Source organism: Gorilla gorilla, chromosome 12, assembly GCF_029281585.2.
Source record: "Gorilla gorilla gorilla isolate KB3781 chromosome 12, NHGRI_mGorGor1-v2.1_pri, whole genome shotgun sequence".
Lineage (NCBI taxonomy): Eukaryota > Metazoa > Chordata > Mammalia > Primates > Hominidae > Gorilla > Gorilla gorilla.
In genome coordinates, this window is record NC_073236.2 from 113326508 (window position 1) to 113350536 (window position 24029).

General features: G+C 53.9%; 2 protein-coding genes across 5 annotated transcripts in view; one reads left to right on the forward strand and one right to left on the reverse strand.

Moving 5' to 3' along the window:
* CIB4 (calcium and integrin binding family member 4) overlaps window positions 1-3686 on the forward strand; it is a 60588-nt gene extending 56902 nt beyond the window's left edge. For all 4 annotated transcript variants that reach the window (XM_055377605.2, XM_055377606.2, XM_004028966.4 and 1 more), the window contains 3 exons: window positions 977-1086; window positions 1962-2050; window positions 3485-3686. In XM_055377605.2, coding sequence (XP_055233580.2) covers window positions 977-1086; window positions 1962-2050; window positions 3485-3515 — 230 coding nt within the window. In that variant the 3' untranslated portion in view covers window positions 3516-3686. The remainder of the gene's footprint in view (window positions 1-976; window positions 1087-1961; window positions 2051-3484) is intronic.
* A 1669-nt stretch (window positions 3687-5355) lies between these two features.
* On the reverse strand, window positions 5356-22394 carry CIMIP2C (ciliary microtubule inner protein 2C). Its single transcript, XM_004028965.4, has 4 exons — window positions 22234-22394; window positions 8692-8965; window positions 7241-7353; window positions 5356-5586 (listed from the first exon to the last, which is right to left on the reverse strand). Exons 1-4 carry the CDS (start codon window positions 22305-22307, stop codon window positions 5442-5444), a joined length of 606 nt encoding a protein of 201 aa, XP_004029014.2. The 5' UTR covers window positions 22308-22394; the 3' UTR covers window positions 5356-5441.
* Between the last annotated feature and the right edge of the window lie 1635 nt (window positions 22395-24029).

A 24029-nucleotide genomic window follows, 5' to 3' on the forward strand; every position in this document is an offset into this window, starting at 1 on the left:
GAGTCAGTGCGGCCCCCAGAAGTCTGGGAAGTCCCGGTGCCGCCCCCACTGCCACCCACCCCAGAGTCCCCAGGGCTCTCCACGGCCGGAACCCTCTGTGCACACCAGGGCCATGGCACCATCCTGGGTTATTTTACAGGGGGATGTGAAATGTGAGGAGCCTGCCATGGTCTGCAGGCTCCCTGTCACATTACCCTTTATCTGACAGCTGTGGCTTGCCTGGGATGAAGAAATGGTGCCCATTCTTGCCCAGTTCTGGACTCCATTTCACGAAGGAGGATGCACAGGGTTGGAGGGAATATTGCCTCTTGTCCGCTTAACCCTTTGAGGGCATAGCCAGGGTCAGTATGGTCAGCCCCACTGTGAACAGTCTACAAGGACCACTGTCCCCCCTTCACTGCAGAGGTGAGGGCACATGCCCAGATCACACAGCTACCACATTGGGACAGGAGCAGGGACTGGCACCCAGGCCTTCTGACTTCAGATCCAGGCCGCCCTCCGCTCCACACTGCCTGGCTCCCAGCCACCGAAAGACACCCTGGCTTCTGAATTGTGAGATGGAGAGTTGCAAAGCGCAGGGGTGGATGTGGGGCTCAGAGGTCAGCCTGGCTGGGTTTGAATCTCCCCTTCCACTTCCTGGTGCTGCAGACAACCATATAACCCTCTGTGCCTCAGTTTCTTTTTGGTAAAAGACTAATAAAAGGTTGATTGTGAAGATTCAATGACTTAAAGCTCTCAGGAGCGGTCTGAACATGTAGTACACACACGATCAATACTTACTACCATTGGTATTTCCGACGGGTTATTTAGCACACACGTGTGACCCGCCTGGGAGAGTTGGGCTCTGGGGGGCCTCCCAGAGGCTAATGGGCATCTGTGGGGTCCTGGCTGGTGCTGTGTCCCCCAGGACTCCTCAAGTCCTCTTCCTGTTTAGCCCCCAGCTCCATCTAATGCAGGCCTGGCCTCTTCTTTGCAGATTTTAATGAGAATGGCTTCATTGATGAGGAGGATCTGCAGAGGATCATCCTGCGGCTGCTGAACAGTGATGACATGTCTGAGGACCTGCTGATGGACCTCACGAACCACGTGTGTGCTGGGGGCTGGAAGTTGGTGGCTGGGGCCGGGGATAGGGGCCAGGTTGTCACCCAAAGCCCCCGGATGTCAGGCCACCCTCTTGGGAGGAGACCCAGGGCCAGCCTGAGGCAGATGACACATTGGCCTTTGGTGCACACATTCCCTGGGGGCTGCCAAGGGGACAGGCAGCTCAGGGTGCCCTGAGGAATGGGCACACAGCTGGAGGCAACTGCCCCTCCACTTTCTGTCCTTCCTCCAAGTCCTGTCCAGGGTCCCCAGAACACGGAGCCTGACCCACCCACTCGAGGGGCCTCCCTACATGACAGGGACTGCCATTGGTGGGCCAACAACAGCTCAACCTCAGAGGGACCCATCTCAACATCCCCTCCCCACTCTGTCCCAGCACAACACAGTGCCCAGGTGTCCTGGAGTGACAAACACGAGGACGGCCCCGCAAACTCAAGTCAGGGCATGGATCTCTGCTTTCAGAACATGACAAGTGTCCAGCATTTCCAGTCTCGATGGGGACTAGAAGAGAAAACCATGAGCACTGTTGAGGGAGTCACCACCGCCTCCCTGCCTGCCTGGGCCCCCTGCAGTGCAGAGCCCCTGCGTGTATTGGTTGGTGGGGCAGGTGGGGGACACTCTTGTTCTCTCACTGCCAGGCTGGTGCTGGAGGCCCCAGGAGTGAGAGGCAACCAGTAGGGTCCCAAACTTTGGTGCACATAACCTAATCTCTGTGGGGTCACTGGGGTCAGGGGACCCAGGGGACAAGTGTTAAGCATGTGGGAGAGCCCCTGGCATGTGGCTTTCCCCCTCCACCCCGTGCCCCACCTCACTGCCTGACATGGGGTTCCACTCAGCTGTCTTCTGTGCTCCCTCGCCAGGTCCTGAGTGAGTCGGATCTGGACAATGACAACATGCTGTCCTTCTCAGAGTTTGAACATGCAATGGCCAAGTCTCCAGATTTCATGAAGTAAGGCATTCTGGAGGGGGTGAGACTGTCCAGAAGAGGGGCGGGGGCAGGAAGGGCCCCCAGTCTCTCCTCACTCCATGGGACATCTCAGTCTTCCCAAGAAGGCTGTGAGTTTCCAGAATACTTTGCAGATTCTTTCAGAATCAGCAAAACTGGAGCTTCTGAGAAATTAGGTAACCCTGGGGTATTAAAAGGCAAAGGAGAGGACTGGATCCCAGGCTTTGAGAATGACGTCACAGCTCCAACCTCAGAGCATTCCCTGCGCCAGCCGACACATCTCTGTGCTTCTCCCAAAGCCCACTAGGCTCCTGACGACCCCACTGCCTCCAGCAGCCAACTGGGAGGTGGGGGTTTACAGGGGGGATCTGAAGATGCTGGTGGTGGAGCTCATAGAAGAAAAGAAACAATGAGAGAAGCACTCAATTCTATTTCTTAGAGCAGGAGGGGCCCAAAGGGTCTTCTGAGGCCCAAACGTCCTTGAGAAGGTTGGCCATCTCCAGATCTCCCTGGCCACGTTGAAGTCTTTTTGGGGTACTGCTGCTTTCGGGAGATGCGTGCCCCCTGGAGGCAGAGCGTGCCATGGAGGACCAGCCGGGTGGAGCTGGCGTCTCCTGCTCCTGGGTCTGACTCTGCCCCTGGTCTCAGAGGCACGCTGATTTCAAGTATGCCCACTCAAGGTGCTTTTACAGACTAAGGGAAACAGAACAAAGAGCTAGACCTCAGCCAGCGCCAGGGCAGGAGCCCGGGGCTGCTGGGTCTCTCTGTGCCAACGTCTCTGCCTCCCATCGCCCTTCCACGCTCACTCTGTGCTGTGTACCAGCTGTCTCTGCTTTGCCAGACACAAGACCATGCACGGCCTCCCTGCAGCGGTCAAGTTTACACCTCCTTGGTCTTGAGTGACCTTCAGTGACTCCTGAGTAACACCTCTCAGCTCTGACTCCAAATCCCCAGAGACAGAATCTGAGTGGCCATGGTCAGGGGTCCTCTCCTCTTCTGGCTGCCTGGATGAGGAGGGGGCTCCTCATTCCAACAGACCTGCTAGGGCCTGTGGCCTGGGTGGCCCCTCTCTAAGGATGCACACTTGGGACCACCCCAGCCAAAGCTAACTCCTCTTGTTCTGTCACAGCCCAGCACATAATTGAAGCTGGCACCCTGACTGCTCGGAGTTTCTCTTTGAATCTCTTCCATTTCTTTCCACTGATTCGAGCACCACAAGGTTCCTTCTGGTGCCCTGCCTTTGCCTTGGGGTGATGTCGAAAGAAGCTTAAAGAAGATTTGGGGTTGCTTTGGGATGGCTGCAAAGTGGCTGTCGCCCAGAGAAAGGGACACGAGATGCAGGCCGGGGAGGGAGCCTCCAGGACTACTGTGAACCCAGGAGTCAGAGGGCCCCTTGGACCTGCGGGCTCACGTGGCTCACGGGATTCTTTCTTTCAGCTCCTTTCGGATTCACTTCTGGGGATGCTGATGTAGCGGCAAATACCTGACGTGGCAGCCTCGAGGGAGACCACTGGAATCGAACCCCCTCCAGCACTGGAGGGAGCTGGTTTGAAGTATGACTTTGTACTGGGCCCACCCTCACCTCTAGAATATTGTTTATTGGATAAAAGAAAAGAAAAAGCTTTTCCTTAGCCCATCAGATCATCGCTTTCTAAATGCAGGGTCATACATGGTACTTTTTGTTAAGAACTGCCCTTTCCAGGGCTTCAGTGTGCCAGCGACGTCAAACAGGCTGGGGTGGCAATCTTTTTGAGGGAATAGTTCAAATCTCAATCCATGTCATAGCAGGGGGCCAAGCCAAATGGGATGAAGGTCCCTAGCAAGATACATGTCCTTCCCTCCCTTCATCAAAACCCCCAACCCCCAGCACCTCACAGTTCACAGCTGCACAGAGACGTGCACATAGCAGCCATTCCAGCCGGTGCCCGGCTCCCCACTTGCCTTCTGAGGGAGAAGGCATCTTGGCCCTGATTGTGGGACCAGCAATCAGAGTTTATTTGCTTTGCTATTCAGCCAAGCCCTGGAATGAATTTGGCCACCACAGACAGCCTTTGGGGTCCAGCTCCTCGGGGACTTGGAGACACAGAAGAAGCCCCCCTTTGGGTTTTTCTTATTTACACTGTCCTGGGGGAGGTGTCTAATCGCTGGCTACAGAGGAGGGGCTGCTTCAACCCCAGGTGCTCTAGAACCTGGCTGCGTTCCCCTTGCAGTTAGGTCCTGATTCACCCATTGAAGGACAATAAGGGCCTTGTCCCTTAATGGAGTGCCCTTGATCAAATCTAAGAGGTGCTGGAATGTTGGAGAAGGTCCCCGCCTTGGTCTGATGTCCCCATCCCAGATCCTGTCACTGAGGGGCTCTCACCCCCGTCCCGCCCCTGCCCCAGCAGGCAGGAGCCTCCTGGGAGGTAGGAAGCAGCAGCCTTGTGGGAGCAGACCCTCCAGACCCTCAAAGACCACCCCAGGCATGTGGCTTCAGCACCCATGCTCAGCATCCACTTCCGGCCTGGGGCCCCGAAACATAGGGATTCCTGGAAGAGTTGCCTGGTCCTAGGTCATTCCCTCCCATCGTCTTCTAGAAACAGCTTCAGGGGTAGATGCTGCATCCACCCTACCAAGCCAGCCTAGGCAGAATGCAGAAGGTGCCTGCTGCACACAGCTTCTTTCCCAGGCTCCACCCTCCACAGGCTCCTTCAGGATCCCCAGGTTTATGTCTTCCCTGCCCCTCAGTCTCCACATGGACCACAAGCAGGCTGTGTCGTGGAAAAACCAGGGCTTGGGAGTCAGAAAGACCTGAATTCAAATTCTGGCTGTGTTACTTCCCAACTTTAAGCTTGGGCAACTTTCTCACCTTCTCTGAGCCTCAATGTCTTTATCAGTAAAGTGGGGATAATAACACCTCTTCCCTCACAAGTGATCGTGTGGACCAAACGACGCCAAGTCAGGGCTCTGATGAAAATTCCTTTCCAATCACACCCAGTGCAATTATTCTGGGGTCATTTCCCCTTCATTCTTAGACCGGCGCAATTGGACTTCCTTGCTTATACCAGTGGAATCTGGTGGGAGGTCTCTGTACCTGAGTGACCTGCCACTAAGACTAGGGAACCCTACATTCCTCAACTCCATTTGCCCCACCTTGGGGAGAAGGTAGCTGGACCTGCCAGGTAGCCGGACACCACTTTTCCTTGGCTTGAGTCCCTGGGGCAGAGCTTTCCGCAGGCCCTTAGGACACAATGCTGTGTGACTTTCAGGGGGCATTTCCTGCTGTGGCTGAGTGTCCCTGGGATCCAGAGGAGAGGTGGGTAGCATGGTCATGGTTAAAGATTTTATTCCAAGCAAGCCAGGCTGGTCACGACCCAGGATCTCAGGCATCAGGCTCTGCTCTGAACTTAAAGTCTCATGCTCTGAACTCAAAGTAGCAGTCTCTCTTTTTCCGCTCCTGTGGAGAGACCCTCTTCCCTGATGGGAAGGTCTGGTAGGTCTTCAGGTTCTCGGGGGCTAGTCTTAAAAGGTGCCACTTCTTCTTCGGGCACAGAGGAGGCCTAGGGGTGAGGATGGGACTGGTGTTATGCAGTGTGCCAGGGAAGGAGGGTGGTGCGTGCCCACCCACAGCCCCACGTGCCCACTTTTCAGCTCAAGCTGACCTGCTGGCTACTCGTCAGTTTAACACCTGATAAGTCCCCCTGGACTTGGGGTGGGAATAACCTGTATTTACATAATGGCACAGTGGTTAAGAGTGAGGACACGGATGTCAGACAGACCTGGGATGGACTCTGGTCCTAACTCCTGCTAGAAGTGTGCATATTTAAGAATGGCCCAGTGGTGGTATCCCCCTCTTAGCTTTGACTTGAATAATGCATGTGAAGCTCTGGACAAGGAGTAAACACACAACAAATGTTCTAAGAAATGATGATGGTGCTGATGGAGGGGATTCCGGGAGGGAGGGGCTTGCCCCAGGCCTGTCACTGACCCTCTTCTCCCAACCACCTGGTTGGCCCTTTGCATTAGTTGTGAAACTGTCAGCAGCAGTGCAAGTGGCCAGGCAACCTGAAGAAGGAACAGAGTTGAGATGTCCCGCTCACCCCACAGTGATGGGGATGGGGGGCAGATCCTGGCCAGAGCCATCTCAAGAGGATACCTGTCCCCAGGAGAGTCCCACTATACTCTAGGGATGGACTGGCTCAGAGCCATTCCAAGATTAGAGAGAGCCCCCGAGTCCTAGAGGTGGTGATGGGAGATGCTGCTTCCTTTTCAAGCTCTGCCTCCAACCATCCAGGCCACGCAGCACAAGTTCCCCAGGCGATCAATGAGCCTCACGTTCCTTTTTTTGTAAAATGATCCTGTCTGACTTGCAAAAAGGAACTTTTAGATGCAGTGAAGCCTGTTTCTTTAAAAACCATTAAACTTACGAAAACAGATGCTGTTTTATCAGTAAGGATGATGGTGAATCTTAGGACTCTGAGGCAAGCCGGAAGTGGTTGGCATGGAGCTAAATCCGAAGCTCTATCCACTGACCTCCCAGGACAGGCACCACCCACCACCCTACCCCACTCCAGGACACCTCGTGTGAGCCAATGATCCCCCCTGCCTGCGCTTCAGGAAGGAGAGAGCACAGAAACCACAGTACCCAAGTCATCTTTCGGGGCAGAGTGGGCCTTCCCTGGAGAAAGGAGCTCTCCTAGATAAAAGCAGAGAGGGGCAGGAGGCAAGGAACTTTCCTATTTAGTTAGATGGACAGAAAGTCCTTAGGAGAACATTTTCCAAATGTGAACGGGACCGGGGGAGATTCCTGCTCGGTGTAGTGCCCTCTGTATCCACCAGAGGGCAGCAGCTCCTTACCGCTCTCTGCATTGGCGCCCACGTTAGGACTAGTGTAGCTGCCAGGCTGCCTTTGCAGGCGGGGCATCAGCCCGCAGATTCAGGCCCACTAAGCTTACGGAGCTTCTCCCAAACTCCCAGTGCATCTGGCCGGGAAAGCACTCTTCCTGATTCACCCATTCAGGCTACCACCATCCCCCCTGAGGCTGCCAATGCCCTGACCCACTTGCTCTGTAACCATCACTCTCTGCACTGCACGTTTTAGGGCAAGATCCTCAACTCATTTCTCAGTCTGTGCGCTGTGCATGCCTGGCCGAGAGCAGGTGCCCCATGGGTGCGTTTCTTGACTGCTTAGATGAAGGGAGGGCAGGCACTCACAGGACGGTGGGGAGGGGGTACCGTTCCGGCTCCCTCACGGGCAGCGCAAAGTAGGGGACTCGAGGCACTGTGCCCGTCTTGTCTTGATAGTACTTCCGATGCTGCTGGACCATCTATGGTTCAATCAAGGAAGAGATGACAGGTTGTTAGTGCACAGGACTGACCACAGGCACCTGCAGTCCATGCCTCGCTGCACCTGGGCAGGGTTGGGGGCCACCTCCCCTAATGCCCCTGGAGGAGTCCCAGAGTTGCTGGGGCCCCAACTCAATTGCCAACCAGCTGGGTGTCCTCACTGAGTCACTACTTCTCATCTGCCTAATGGGAATAACGACACCCACCAGACCAGCTTTGCTATGGAGAGTAAACGAGACAAGAGACCAGCTCAGACCGAGTACAAAAACAGCCCCGCAGGCGTACGCACACCTGCTGTGCACACAGGCACCATGTCTGCCTGGCCTGTGTTTGCTCCCCGCTCTCCTTCCCCACTGTACAGGGCATGTTCTGTTCAGCGCCAAGATGGAGGGAGAGGCTTTGGCAGACCCCCTGAGATGGTCGCACATGCCTCAGAGGCTGGTGGCATCAACCTCCTCCTCTCCCGAGGAAGCTGCCTTACTCATACAAGTTCTCTGCCCTGGGGCCAGGACACACCTTGTCCTTGCAATCAGGCTAGAGGGGGAGGCTTGTGAGAGAAGGTGATGGAGAGAGTAAGGTTTTGGGAACACAGGAGAGAATGAACCCTTATCCCTGCCAAGGGCATAAGGGCCAGCTCAGGCCCGTGCACCTGTGGTCTCTGGGGATGTGTCTGAACCACATCCAGGGAGGCTTTACCAGCCTGAACAGCAGGACAAGAACAACAGGGGTGTGGGTGGGTCCCCTTCCTCGAGCTCACTCCCTGCAGGGCAGTCTAACCCAGGCTGGGGCTGAGAGTGACTCAGAGCATGCCCCCAGGGGGCTGCAGGGCAGGGAGGGGTGAGGAGGCTCTAGGACGCAGGTGGATAAATGCCGTGGGGCTGGAACTGGGGCCGGGGGCTGTAGTGGGGGCTTTGCTCATGTGTTATTCATCTGGTGGGTGGATCTTAGACCTTTTACTCACCTACAAAATATATGGCATTCCACAGATCCAAGAGACTCCAGGGGGCAGAAGGTAAGGGCAGGAGCCTAGAGACAGGTCCCTAGAGACCCCTAGCTCCACTGGCAGTGGGAGTGAGCAGGAGTTGGAGGTCCTGAAGCCCCAGGAGGTGGGGAGAGATCAGAGGGGCAAAGTCCTGAGCCTCCTTACTCCCTTTAGCCAAGCCCACCACGCTCCCTGCTGGCTCAGGGGCTCTGAGAAAGGAAATCAAGACACTGTGGCAGGTGTGAGGTCTCCCCCTGGCCCCTGGCCATCACTCCCTTCCCGTGGTGGGGGCAGGTGGGCAGGAGGGGAGGCCACAGGGCAGCCCCACACAGCTTACCTGGTAGAAATTCGTAAGCTCTGTGGAGCGATGGCTGTCCAGGTTGAAGCGAGTGTAGCTGGGCTTGTGCAGCCAGCGGTCCCGGGAGCTGGCACGCTTCATCAGCAGGAGGTTGGGGTTGGTGGAGAAGATGGTGGGGAAGTGGCCGCCTTGGCTGAAGGGAGTGTGGCTCTTCTCCATGGCTGCGTTGCGGTGGTCCTGGAAGTACTTGAGGGTGGTGGTGCCGCAGGGAGCGCCAAAGGAGAAGGCCACAGTGGGGACGTGGCCATGGTACCTGCCGATCACAGTGGGGGTGGTGGAGCCACAGATCAGTGAAGGGCCCCAGGCCTGTTCCAAGAGAGGCCCTTAAAAGTGGAGGGTGCCGTGGCTCATGCCTGTAATCCCAGCACGTTGGAAAGCTGAGGCGGGAAGAACACTCGAGCCCAGGAGTTCTGAGACCAGCCTGGGCAACACAGTGAGACTCTGTCTCCACATAAAAACATAATAACAATTAAGAAAAAAAAAGATGAAGGGCAGAGTCAGGGGAGCCCGGTGGCCATCTTTGGCCCTAAGGGGCTTCCCCAGGTGCACTGACCTGCTCAGGTCTTTGGGGATGGCCAAGTCCAAGGGGCTCTGGGCCTCTCCCTCCCCACAGAGGTCTTTGCCTAGATGCTCCTCTCTCCAGACCAGGGGCTTACACAGTGGCCAGAACACCAGATACCCCCCAGTCAACACTGTAGGCAAATCACTGTCCCTCCAGGGACCCGCATTTACTCAGGCGTTGGCCTGAAGATGCAAAGGCCTCCTCTGGCTCCCACATTCTGCAGTTATCTCATGAAAGAGTAGGGGGAGTATGAGAAGCGGGTGGGGGCCCGGTCAGTGAAAAGCGATGGGTGGGAGATGTGGTGTAGCAAGGCCTAGGTTCAGGACGCCGCAGCCTTGCTCCCAGCACAGCAGCCTCCCAACACCCTGCTCAGGCAGCCTGGAGAGCTGACTACGGTTCTGGAGCTCTGAGAGCCTACAAGGAGTCTTCCACCCTCTGTGACCAAGGAGGTTCCGTGAGAGGGACAGGAGATGGGCGAGTGGAGGCCTTGGTGACACAGGCACTCTAGAGATCGTTGGTTAAATGAGACTTGCTCCAAGAGCTAAAGACTTGTTTTAACAAAGCAAGGGAGAGTCAACAACACCCAGACAGTACAGGCACCAGACTCGCGGCCAATGTGGAAGCTTGCCGAGCAGCACGGCCCTGTGCCCCCCTGCATGCCTCACTCTCCGGGGTCTGACTTCTGCTCCATGAGGCCCTTGAAATTGCTCTTCCCAAGGCTGCCTGTGCTCTTGCTGCTGCAGGTCGGTGGACACGCTCTGTCTTGCTGGGCCTTCCAGTAGCACAGGGCATTGCCCACCTCTCCCTTCCTGAAACGCTGCTCTTGGTTTGGATGACACCTTTGCTCCTTTCTGTTGCTTTTGCCAACATCTCTGACCACACCTTCATGAGCCTTCTCCTCTGCCCGCCTCTTAAGCACTGGTGAACCTCCGGGGTCTGTCTTGGGTGATGGCAGCCATGCCATGGCCGTAGCCACCTCCTGTGTGCAGATGAACCCAGTCCACAGCTCTCGCCTGGGAGTTCTCTTCAAGCCTTAGGCTGCTATGTACAATTGCACACCAGACATATCCCTTGGATGTCTCCCAGGCTTGATCTCCCACCCCCACCTTCCCTGACAGTCTGGTCCCATCTCTGTGAAAAGTTCCCCCTAGCCATCCAAGTCAGAAACTGAGGCATCCACCTCACCCACATCTAGTCAGTCACCAAGTCCTGTAGCTCCATCTGCACCACCTGAGCCCAGCCATGTGCCCTTGTACCTGGCCTGTGGTCATAACAACCTCACTGTTCTAACTGCACCAGACCCCTGCCCCTGCAATCCCTTCTCCACCAGACTGAACTTCAGTCCACAGTCAGATCTTCGGCGTGGCATTCGAGGCCATGTGTGATCTGACCCGGGCCCAGCTCTACAGCCCCATCAGCTCCTCTACATCCCAGTCCTGCAGAGTCATCACAGCCATCTAGATGTAAGTCCGTCCCCTACTCTCACCTCTTCTGGGGTCTTTCCCTGTGCCTTGGGCCTCGGTCTCCTCACCAACAGAATGGAAGCTGCCTGGAATTAGATAGCAATGCACGGTTTCCTTCTTTTTGTCTTCAGGAAAAAGGCAAGGAAGCGAAGCCGAGTGACTGCTGACAGGACTGCTCACTGTAGGGAAGCTCACACAAAGTGAGTCCTGCCCTGGCTCCTGGTCCCACCACCCTCAACAGCTGTGCCTTCCTGGGGTCTCACAGCATCTGGCATTGGCTGGGCCAGAGCTGCAGTGAGGCTGCAGAGGGAAGAGGCTCCACCCCAGCTGCACAGGCACCCCCTCCAGCCTCACTACTCACATCCCTGGATGCCACAGAGGTGCCGCCCTTGACACCGTGACCCTGGCGGTCCTGACTCTTCTCCACCACCTCAGTGCCCTTCCTCCTCAGCCCCCTGAGTTCCCCGCAGAGGCCAGGTCTCCTCTGAACTGGGAAGACGGAGGAATTGGTGGGTGCCTTGCTGTCTCTCCTGTGAGGCTGTGTGGTCACCTTGGCCACTTCAGGAGACAGAGTCTTCCTCCCGGCCTGGGCGCCACTCCTGGGTCTGGAGCTCCTGCTCTTGTTTCACCCAAGGCCTCATTGTCCCATCCGACTCCTCCCTGTCTCTCTCAGCCTCTGCCCTTCTTCCGTCATCTTTAATATCCCCCTCCCTCTCGGCCTCTTCCCCTCTGCCTGTAAGCGGGCATGAGCCGTGGTTCCTAGATTGTACATTTCCACAGTAAAGGCTGGTGCCCGTTTATAGGCAGAGGGGAAGCAGCCAAGAGAGGAGACGTTAAAGATGGCAAAGAGGAAGGCGGGATTGCAGATTCCCTCCCTCCTTCTGGAGCTCGCTAAGGAATACGCTGCATCTTCTGCCTGATTTCTCAACTCTCACCCTTTCCTTGACCTCCCTCAGTCTGCCTTCAGACCCACCATTGAAACGTGAACCTCTACATCTAAATTAAGGTCATATCAGGTCCTGCTGTTGCCAGATCCAATGTCCTCGGCTCACACTGTCCCGCTGCAACATTTGCACTGATGAAGAAACTTGTTTGGGAAAAAACCTAACCTGTGACGTGTAAGCAAGTTCCTGAGAGCACTTTGTGCTGTAGATGAAGCTTAATCAAGATATAGATTCAATAAATTAAGATGTCAAAGACAAGCGATGGGGAGATGCTGCCTCCTCTATCCTGAGGGCTCCTCCCACGTGGAGGGGAGGTTCTTCCCACACTGGAACCATCGGGCAGCCTGTGGCCCACCTCTCCCCTCCCTCCTTCTCCTCCTCGGAAGCAAGGAAGCCTGCTCTGCCCCTCCAAGCCTTAGGTTTTAGATGGACAGGCTCTGCCCGTGGGGAGGAGGCCGGCCCCAGCGCCTATCTCGTTCTGAGGCTGTGTTCACCGCATTCTCTAACAACCACATTCCTCTTTCACCTTCTTTCTCAAGTGGTTCGGAATGTAGGGAATGGAAGAGATGCTCGTCACCAGATGCTGCCAACCCCAGCAAAAAGATGAAGCGATAGAATGAAAGGCAAAGGAAGATACCCACAGCATTCCGCAGGGAAAAGAGCATAACCCAAGAATACCACACCAGCCAGGCGGTCACAGGGGTACAAAGCCACCCTTTCCTAGCATGAAAGGGCTCAGCAACTAAAGCACCCACAAGCTCTTCTTGAAAGTCATGTTCAGCGACAAAATCCTGCCAATCAAGAGATGATTCAAAAGAAAAAAAAAAAAACCAACTCAGTAATGTAGAGCCTCTGTTAGAATGAGTGGTGGTGAGCTTCAAATCTATTGAAGTGCAGAACCAGGAATAGCAACTAGGTGAATGCTAGTTACAGAATGGAATGTAAATGTTATAAAACCTGTCAAAGTAAAACTAATTTAAGCAACCAAAATTGGGGGGTGGGTGGAGGGGAGATGGGGGTGCACTTACTAAGAATCTCTTTAAATCAGAGTCAACCCATGGCATCTAAAATTGAAACACATCGTTAGAAAAAAGTACAACATAATGGCTTTAGTCCTTTGATGGTTTTTATCCTCTCTCTCTCTCCTATAGCGGGATCTTTTTGTACTAATATCTCTTGTGATGAATTAACACTTATCTCAAATCTACTTATTCTTCCATTTTACTTCAGTTTCTTTCTCTTCAGTTAAGTTCTATTAAGATTCAATTTCATGCTTTTCATTTTAAAATAGCAAATATGGTATGATTATATTTTTATAAAGTTGCTTTTGTCTGTCTTTATATCCATCCGTCCATCCATCCATTCACTCCTCCATCTAGTCCTTTATCTGAATATACACATAAGGTCTACAGCCATACCATCCTGAGCATGCCCGATCTTGTCTGAATATACACATAAAGAGAAACTCTGAATAAAATGCACCAAATGTTGACCCTGGATAATTCAGGGTGTTTGGATTTGGGGTGATTTGTGGCTTTCTTCTTTGTACACACATCATTTTTTAAAAACAGAGTCAGATGGCATGAAACATTAATTTATCAGGAACCTGCTGTGTGCTGGCACCACACTAAGTGCTGGGAACACAAAGACCCACGGTGCTCAGCCTGCCTTCCCCGAGCCCAGTCCTCACTCGGTGTTTACTGAGTCATGGGGTGCATGTGTCAGGCGCCATGCTGAGCTGGCCTGGGTACAACCAGCTCCAACCCAAGTGGGACCATGGTCAAGGTTCTAGTGCTATCAACCACAAGGAGGGAAGGCCATTCCCAGGGTGGGTACTGGAGGAGCTCCATGACGAGTGTCCACTGGGGTGAGGCTTTGAGGAAAGTCCCAGGGCAGGGGGAGCCCCTGGCTCTGGCTCCTTCCCCAGGCGATGGTGTTGCCCCAGGGTCCTCTTCTCTTTCCAGGGACCCATTCCTTCTGGGAGATCTCATCTGTGTTAGACTTCCAACATGTCCCGTATGTCAATGACAGCCAGATCTGGGTCTCCAGCCTCTACCATTCTGGCAATGGATCCACATGCCTGGCGGCCCACACAAGGCTGGGCCACCACGCCACAGACTCAGGGCCACTGAAATTGCTCTTCCTCCAGTATATCCCTGCCCCCTCCAACCTCCACCTAAGCCAGAAACTGGGACTTGATGGCTTCTCCATCACCCTCCATCACCCTCCACATCTGACCTCTCCCTAAGTCCTGCTTAGGCCCCTCCTTAGCCACTGGCCTGTGGCCCTCCTCCATCCCACTGCTGTGAGCCTCCCTCGTTGCTTGCCTGGACAATCTCCAATCTCCTCCCTGGTCTAAACGGAGCATCACCCCCTCCAGCCTGCTGTCCACACAGCACCAGAGCCATCCCTCCTCTCGCCCATCAGTGCCCTGGGTCCCAGCAGCGTTACTCCCAGTCTCTGGGGCCACACGTGCTCTTCAGGCCTCTGGGCCTTTGCATGGAGTTCCTCTCCCTGGGATGCATTTTCCCTGTTGCCCATCTGGGGATCTGCCACCCACTCCTAAGGATCCAGTGCCCTCTGCTACCTCCCCTGACTGCACACCCTGTACCTAGCACCTGCCTCGCTGAGAGGACTGTCATCCTTAAGTCCACACTCAGACCCGAATGAACTTGTCTCTTCCGCTAATCCGTGTTCTCCTTTATCCTCGGCACCTGGCACATGACAAGTGCTCAACAAATGTTCACTGGAGGAGGCAGAATTCCAGAAACTCTGGGGGCACCATGCCCTGGAGTCCTGATTTAAGAGGAGCGTGGCTCTGATCAGCAGAGCACATGTTGGCATGAAGCATCCCGCCTACAGGGGCGTTGGGCTCCTCCGAAGAAAGGAGCCATAGAAAAATGATGTGTTCTCGTGATTCTTCTCTTCGCCCCCAAGCTCTCTGCCATACTCCTCCTCTGCTCCCTGCTTCTCCACCTTCTCTGAATGCCACGATATTTGCATCCCAATAGAATAGAAGCCCTCTCCTCCGCAATCCTGCTGAGTTCTGCCTGGATTCTGTTCAGGGCTTGCTGCTCAGGCAGGTGTGTGTGCACGCACACACTTGCACACATGTGCAGGTTCACATTCTTTAGCACTCAGTGGGCGCATCTTGGCAAGCTAGGTCTGTGTCCCTTATATGCACCTGCATTTGTGTTCCTTTGAGCATGCCCTGAGCTCCACGGTGGAGCCTTCTGCAGTCCTGTTTGTGTTGATATGTGGCAGGCCAAGGTAGGGAGGAACAGAGGGGAATGGCAAGTTTTATAACAGGGCATCGAGTGGCAGCATTTGCTGTGTTGGCTGGTGCCACCACACCTCCCCTTCAACCCCTTCATCTGCTCCCATCCACCACCCTGTCCCTCCATCCATCTGTACACCACATAAGCCAGGAGACTGTGCCAAGCCGGACCCCTGGGCAATGGTCACGTGTGGATTCTAAGGCCCACTGTGGGTTACTGTGTGAAAAGGAGCAGTCCCTTCCCTGACTCTTAATAGCACTGCTTGGCCCCACAGCCAACATTAAAACTAATTACCATGAGCCATCAGAGATCCCATGATCAACCTTATTAACTGATTAACCAGCGACTATTCGGCATGTCCGCATTCCACAATGCATCCTCTCCTCTGTAATGCCTCCTACTAAGGACAGTTCTGATCACATTCCTCCCCAAGGCAAAACCCTTCAAGGGCTCCCTATTGCCTGTGACACCAAGCACAAGCGGGGCCAGGTGTCAGTCCCTCCACGCCAGGGCCTCTGTGAGAATGCTTTCCAGCCGCATCATCCACTGTCATCACAGTTTTCCCACTCCAGCTGAAGAGGCCATTTGCTGCTTTGAAAGAACATCCTTCTGGCACCTCCACACCATTTTTTTTGTCTCAAGCCACATCCTCCATCCAGAAGGCTCTGCTCTCCCCGCATCCCACATTGTGATCTTACCCATCCTTTGAGGTACATCTTGAATACCCTCTTTCCCATGGAGCCTCCATGACCCAGCCCACAGACCCTGCCTGCCCGCTCCATGGAACTGTCTTTGCCCTTTGCACCTCTCCTATGTCTCAGTTCATATTGTTTTTCTTTTTCTTTTCTTTTTTTTTTTTTTTGAGACTGAGTCTCACTCTGTCACCCAGGCTGGAGTGCAATGGCATGATCCTCACTGCAACCTCCATCTCCCGGGTTCAAGCGATTCTCCTGCCTCAGCCTCCCAAGTAGCTGGGATTACAGGTGCCCGCCACCATGCCCAGCTAATTTTTGTACTTTTAGTAGAGACAGGGTTTCGCCATATTGGCCAGACTTGTCTCGAACTCCTGACCTCAGGTAATCCACCTGCCCCGGCCTCCCAAAGTGCAGGTGTGAGCCACCGCACCTGGCCTCAGTTCACATTCTTTCATATCACAATAATCTGAGCCACTGGAATATTCTTTCTGTATTAATCATAGGCTCTCTGGGGAAGTAGGATTCTGTTGTACTCATACTGGCATGCTTGGCATTCTCTGCACCCAGTGGATGTTCTGTGAATATCTGTTGAATGGAATTGACAAATGGTGGCACATTTTAAAGGGTTGCCCTTTCTTCTGGAGAGAAGGAGGATCCTTGTTGCAAAGCCCAAGTCTCCAGGAGCCCCTGATCACCTGTTCTTAGGGGGCTCCACAGTTCCTCAAGGTAGAGAGGCACCAGTTACCTATGAAATGTCCTTGAACAGCTCAGAGGTGAATTCCAGGGAAGAGATAGGGGCTGGCCTTGGGGCAGAGGTCCTGGGAAAGGGGTGGGGAATGATGTGGCTTATGAATCCTCCATAAGAGAAGATACTGCAGCAGAGAAAGGCAGGTGAGTGGCCAGAGGCTCCCTAAGTGTGTGAGGCCCTCTGAGACCAGGCTGCCTCCTGGGGGGATAGAGAGGGAAGCTCCCTGTGGGGACAGGGCCAAGAGGGAGAAGAATTGAGGGACTGTAGAATTTACTTTCTGCTTCTGTATTTTGGGCTTGAATCTGGGACAATGATCTGTTCCCTCAGCTGGAGATGAGAACCGAACAACGAAAGTAGCGCCTGCTGTGCCTTCAGTCAGACCTCTCAGCCTGGGGGCGGGGGTGTGCCAAGGAGAATGGCACAGGTAGAAGGCTTCACACGAGGAGGTCCCTTCTTTCAAATGCTTGAAAACAGGACCACACCTGCCAGTTTCTCAACAGTGGTCTGCAATGCAAGGGGCCATAGAAATTCTCAGACAAGCATTCCTGTCCCTGGTTACATCTTAGAATTGCCTGGGAGGATTAAAAACTCCTGCAGCCCTGGCCCAGCCCAACTAATGACATCAGAATCTCTAGATGGGGCCCGAACACAGGTCATAGTTAAAGCTCCCCAGGAGATTCTAATACTAACGAATGGGCACAAAGGTTCCCCTACCTCCTCCTGGGCAGATGGCCTTTATTTCATACCCCAAGATGCACTGGCCTCTTTGGAGGGCTGCACCTCGGGTGCCAGGGACTGGGTTGAAGTGGAAGGGGCTTTGGAAATGCAAATGCTTTGGAACCCTCCCTTCCCAAGCCTGGCCTGACCTCTCTCCCTGAAGGGTAAGGCCCCAGGCCCCAGGAAGCTGGCAGAGTGTATTACTCTGTTCCCACGCTGCTATGAAGAACTGCCCCAAACTGGGTAATTTATAAAGGAAAGAGGTTTAATTGACTAATAGTTCTGCAGGGCTGGGGAAGTCTCAGGAAACTTACAGTGATGTCAGAAAGGGAAGCAAACATGTCCTTGTCCTCATGGTGGCAGGAGAGAAAAATGGGTGCCCAACAAATGGGGAGCCCCTTATAAAACCATCTGATCTCGTGAGAACTAACTCTCATGAGAACAGGATGGGGGAACTGCCCCCATGATTCAATTATCTCCACCTGGTCCCTCTTGTGACATGTGGGGATTATGGAAACTACAATTCAAGATGAGATTTGGGTGGGGACACAGCCAAACCATATCACAGGGGCAGGCAGTAGTGGGCTACAGGCAGTGCCTACTGGCTTCAAGGGAATCAACTTCTAAATTTTCAGGAAATTGTTAAGTCTATTATTAAACAAGCCAGTATTCAATATCAAATTATATTCCATTACAATTAAATATGTTATATTAGGCCAGGCATGGTGGCTTCTATAATCCCAGCACTTTGGGAGGCTGAGGCAGGCAAATAGCTTGAGCCCAAGAGTTCGAGACCAGCCTGGGCAGCCCTGTCTCTACAAAAAATATAAAAATTAGCCAGGTATGGTGGTGCGCACCTGTGGTCCCAGCTACTCAGGAGGCTGAGGTGGGAGGATCACTTGAGCCCAGGAGGTTAAGGCTATAGTGAGCTGTGATCGTGCCACTGCACTCAAGCCTGGGTGACAGAGTAAGACTCTGTCTCAAAGGAAAGAAAAACACACTAAAACCAAAGGAGACAGTCAAAACTCCTCACTTCCTAATTATTTTGCCATGTTACTATCGTCTGTGTTTGAGGTTGTCATGTCCACTCTATCTGTGGGGTGGAAATGTTATATAATGGTGCACAGCTGTGCATCCATCCCTCCCCAACTCTGCAATTAAGGACACTATGTTGATAGTTTGAAATCAGCTTTGGTGAGAGTATTTATACCACAGATACGGATGAATGTTACAAATCAAAGCATTTTTGCTCCAGAGAACTGGTTGTTAAACATTTGTCAGCACACCACTGTGTGTGTGTTTGCTGTACAGGGATTCTGGGGATGGGGACACAGCCACCTTTGTGGGAGCACTTCCTGACAATGGAGCGGAGCGCACTGATTTTAGGACCAGAGGCCCCTGAAGTCTCCGAGGTCCAGCTCAGTGACAGATGTGGGCACAACTGCCACCCCAGGCAGACAGAGAGAGGGGCTGGGAGGCAAATCCTCCTGCCCTCACTCTTGGTGAGAGCCGCTGGGCAGGAGCTGTGGGCATGGGGCGCAGTGGCAGTCTGGGAATGAATGAATGCACGGTGCAGGCCAAGTGTCTGCACTGAGAGTGGGTGAGGCATGGCCAGAAACAGAGAATGAGGAGTGGATGCCACTCAGATCCGACTTGCAAGCAGGAAGCTTGGACCTCCCTGAAGCCAATCTCATCCCTTCAAACCCCTTCACATCTCAGGGGCTCTGACCCAAGAGCTCCTGCCCACTGCAGGAATAGCACCCAGGCCAGGCGTAGGCAGGCACTGCCTGTGGCAAGGTGCCTAGAAGCTGTGTCCCCAGGAACAGCACAGAACCAAATGGAGCACCCTGGCCAGCGAGGCTGAAGACCAGCTTTGTTATTATCTCATGTTCCCCGGGGTTCCTAGAACCAGATCTTGAACACAGTAGAAATCTAACTAATGATAACAGCTAACAATGATCAAGTGCCAGGCTTTACGCATGTTAACTAACTGAAACCTCTTTAACCTGCACACCGTGATCATCCCCATTGAACAGATAAGGTAGGTGAGGCAGGGGGGATAAGTAACCTGCCCAGGGTAAGGAAGTCATGGAGCCAGGATTCGTACCAGGCAGGCTGGCTCCAGAGTCCATCTCTTACTGTCGACCCCATTCCCTCCCTGCTAAATAAGGGAGGCAGTGTGAAACACCACATGACGGTTGGGGAGATATTGGGGTGAGTTGGGGTGTTGAAGTCACAAAGCCAAGGCTCGGCAACTTGCTGAATGACTTTGGGCAAGCTGCTCATTCCTCATCTGGGTTATTGTGATGATTTTAAAAAAGAAGAAAGGCCAGGCACGGTGGCTCGTGTCTGTAATCCCAGCACTTTGGGAGGCCAAGGCGGGTTGATCATCTGAGGTCAGGAGTTCGAGACCAGCCTGGCCAACATGGCAAAACCCCGCCTGTACTAAAAATACAAAAATTAGCCAGGTGTGGTGGCGCGTGCCTGTAATCCCAGCTACTCAGGAGGCTGAAGTGGGGAGAATTGCTTGAACCCAGGAGGCAGAGGTTGCTGTGAGCCGAGATTACGCCATTGCACTCCAGCCTGGGCAACAGAGCAAGACTCCATTAAAAAAAAGAAGAAGAAGGGGAAGGGGAAGGGGAAGGGGAAGGGGAAGGGGAAGGGGAAGGGGAAGGAGAAGGAGAAGGAGAAGGAGAAGGAGAAGAAGAAGAAGAAGAAGAAGAAGAAGAAGAAGAAGAAGAAGAAGAAGAAGAAGAAGAAGAAGAAGAAGAAGAAGAAGAAGAAAATGTCGTGAAGGGCCCAGCACAGTGCCTGGCACATAGTTGGAGCTCAGACTTAGGAGATCACGGTGTTATTGCCAGGCATTAGGGACCTGGCTCCAGCCCAGCACTTCCATCACCAGCATGGGGCTCAGGCAAGTCCCCCCACACCTCAGTGACCACATCTGGAACAGGAGGGGACAGGGCTACATGATCTCTGAGGTCCACACCCGCATGAATATTCTCTGCCTCTATGAATAAAGCAGGTAAGAGCAGGGTGATGTGAGTGTCAGAAGAGACTGGCTGTGCTTTAAAATCCTGTGATTAGTGTTTGAACAGACACACAAAAATAAGAATTATCCAAGTGTGGTCGGGAATCTTGGGTTCTTTCATTAAGTTAACAGAATTGCCAACGAGGTAGCATTTGGAAACACAAAACGACTCAATTCATCCCTCGCTGATGGGAATCTTTAAGGGGAACACATCCCTTCCAGAAAGATCTAGATGAGAAAGCAGCAGATATGGGCTCAGCTGCTCAAACTAGCCCAGTCCAGGCTTGAAGCCTCATTCATGATCCTCTTATTGCCATTTCTAAATCAGTCACAGGACAGGGCGCTCAAGGGAACTGCTGAGAAGTGGCAGGAATAGGAAAGCACCCTGGGGACTGCTTCTGAAACCTGCAGCTCCCACCCCGGCCAAACAGAGTTGGGGAACTGCGGGGCAGGGTTTGCAGGAGCACCAGGCCTTGCCCCTCAGATGGGACATGTCCAGGAGTCAGACAATAGAAAAGTTTCCAGCTGGAGACTGTGGGAGGCTTAAGAAAAAAAGTCAGTGTATAAAATCAAATCTCATGATAAACACCCAGAATGTGGTGTCAGCACCACCATCCAAGGCTGCAATAATGGATTTGAACTAAACCTTATGTGTTTACACCACACTAGGGCAGCCCCTCACTTGTTTGTCTTTGTCTTCCCAGCCTCCTAACATAACACCTGGCATGTCCCAAGCACTGACCCACATGAATGTCTTAAATAAAGGAAAACGGGCAAATCCTAAGTCACCTGGCTTGGCTTCGGGAAACTACCATGACCTGGTAAATCAGCTTTGTCTGATGGGAACCCTGGTAGCTTCTGAGCTCCCTCCAAGGCCCAGAGAGAGGTCGCATCCACAAATGGGCTAGGTTAAAACTACAGCACCAGCCCCTGGTTGCTACTTTCTCATGCAGCCTCCAGAAATGATTTGAATGTCACAGCACCTCTGTGTCTAGCTTATTCTGCTTCAAAACAATCCCAACTTCATACCAAATACACTTTTCTTCATGTTGCCATCTGTTCCTATTGCAGGGGAGAGCATGCGGGCTTTTTCACCCATTTGGAGACTCTGCCTGCAGAACTCTCAAGACATTCATTTCATTCATTCGTTCACTCTTTTTTTCAGACAAGGGTTCTTAGGATCATTCATTCATTCTATACAGATTTGCTGATACTGTACAGGTTGCCTCTCAGAATCCAGTGCCTGTTCTCAGTACCCATGCTGACTGGTAGGAGGGATAAAGACAGCCTTACACCCTGGGAGAGGCGGTCTGGAGTAGAAACATCAGACACTGTAGGAGAAAGAGCCAAAGAACAGGAGGCAACAGCCAGACTTGCATGTTAGATGCTTGGAGTCTGAAAATATCCAGAGTAAAGAAAGGTAGGTGTAACCTAGTATTTGAAAGTGCTAAACAGCAAGCCAGCGCTCAGGGCAAGCGGCCAGGAAGCTTTCCAAGAAAAACTTCTGGGAGGATAAAGGGAGGTCTGTGAAAGGACCGACCGCAAAGTCGGGCGGGTACTGCATACATGACCCATTAACTACGGCTCTTCTGGCCTTGCCAGGCTCTTCGAGCGGGCACCCACCCGGTATCCTTCCCTCCTTCAACCAACAAGTACTACCTTGCCCGAATGCTGGGTGCTGGCCCTGTGGGCCGGACAGAAGGGCCTGCTTTTTCTCGCATTTTCTCTAAGCGCTGGAGGCTGCCCGCCTGGGGCGTCTCCACGCACTAAACCCCACGTGGCTCCATCTCCTCCCCCTTCCCCGGCTACGTCCACGCGAGGTCCCTTATGCCCTGCTGGCTGTGCCCCACTTGCCAGGGAGCGCCTTCCTGTGAAGGGGAATCTGGGGAGGCCCCCGCCCGTGCCCGCCCACTTCCTACTCTGAAACCACAAACCTCCAGGAAGGCCCCTCGCCCCGTCGGGTGGAAAATTGGCTCCTCGGGGTTCCCTCAGCCCCAAAGTCCGGGGGCAGGGGGCTGAATTTCGATCACCGAGGAGGGCGCTAGGGGAAGGGGGAGGGGAGGAGGCGCTCCCTCGGCCTTACCCGGGCATGAGTCCAGGGGGCACGTAGGCGGCATTGAACTCGGTCAGTAGGGTGCCCGCGCTGCGGGAGACCATGGTGGGTGCGCGAGTACAGCGAGCCTGGCGCTCCGCTCCGCCCCACGGTAAACAGCGGCGGGTCACCTGGCAACGGCCACGGCGGCGAGCCTGGCAAAGCCAGCTGGCCCCGCGGTCCTCGCGTTCCGAGACACTGCGCCCCCCTGGCGGCCACCTCCCGGAGCAGCCCCATAGGGCGCGCCCAGAAGGCGCCTCCCATTTCCGCGAGCTCTGCTGGGTGACCCCTGTCACTTGCCCCGGCGCGTCGGGGCTCTCTGCCTTGCTGCCTGCGGGATGTGCAGAGGCTCAGATGCGGGAGGGAGACAGAACATCGCTGGAGAGGCCTGGCGGGATCCGTCTTGCGGTGACCCGGCTTGGAACGCGACGCTACCACAAAGGACAGGCTAGGTCCTGACTTTGGAGGTCACGCACAAAGCAGCTGCCCCACCGTGGCTCAGGCCCAGAAACCTGAGTGGCCTTAGGGTCCCCAGGAGCTATGTCTCTCCAAGGCTTCCCCTGCACCCCAGCTCCATGGGAGTTCCAGGAAGGGGCTCTGTAGTGGGCCGCGCTGGGCGAGGTTGCCTAGGACGCTGTGTGTAATTGTGTGTGTGCGTGCGTGCGTGCGTGTGTGCGTGTGTGTGTGCGCGCCTTGCGAAGAGGAGCATTTTTCATTTTTCTTCTTAATCTCTAGCTGATGGCTTCCTTCTCACCTCATCATACCCTCAAACTACTCCACAAGAGGCAAAAAGAAAATCATAGAACGTCTGGGTGTGTGATTTACATTTGTCCCCAATGCTGCCGTTCATTTTGGGAATGGCATCCGCAGGGGTAGCACTTGCCCCAGAGAGCAGGCCTGCTGAAGGCCCACCCCCTGTGTAATCCTGCCTCCCTCCCTCCCTGTGACTGCTTCAGCCTCCACATTTGAGTTTCTCCAGGGACCCTTACACCAGCCTTGGTGCCTAGGGCAGGCACAGGGCCTTCGGCTTTTCCATAAGGGGTGAGGGTATGGGGACAGCTTCCACGGTGCCAGGCTCTTGGTGACTCGGGTGGAGGCCCCGCCACCCCAGCTCCCTCTGCGGCAGTCCTGGTGTCATGAAGGAGCCTGGCAGTTCCCACTTTGTCTCCAGGTCTTGCTTCTTCCCTTCAGATGCCAGATGGAGAGCAGTGCTCCCCTCGCACTTCGGTTCTGTAAATGGCAGTGGATGAAGACCGCAGACGCTACTGGGTTCACAGAATGTGGCTGCCACCAGGATTCTCCAAAGACTTCCCCTGGCAAATGCCAATGAAATGAAGGGGAGCCACAGGCTTCCCAGAGGCTCAGGAAGCAGAAACACTGAGGCCTGGTTGGAAAGAGAGCTGTAGGCAAAGGAATGGCTGCAAACAAACTGGGTGGAAGGAAAATCCATCCATCCTTCAGAATGCAGTCATGTCTGTATTTTTCTAAATTCACATTGGGGAACATGTTCTACAATAAGAAAAACATGAGTCAAAGACCCCCAGCCCTGGTGAGGTTGACCGCCTACTTCCTCCCCTATTCAGGGCTGCCCAGCCAGTCCTGCTGGTAAACCCACCACCCTGCCTTCCACCTGCCTGTGTTCTAGTCCATCTGTCTCGTCTGATTGGGGTCTTGTGCCATCCATATCATATTCATCCCTGAATCTCAGCACCTGGCTCTGGAAAGAATTCAGTAAGTGTTCATTACATAAATTATATACTCAGTTACCAAAATGCGTAATAGAAGAA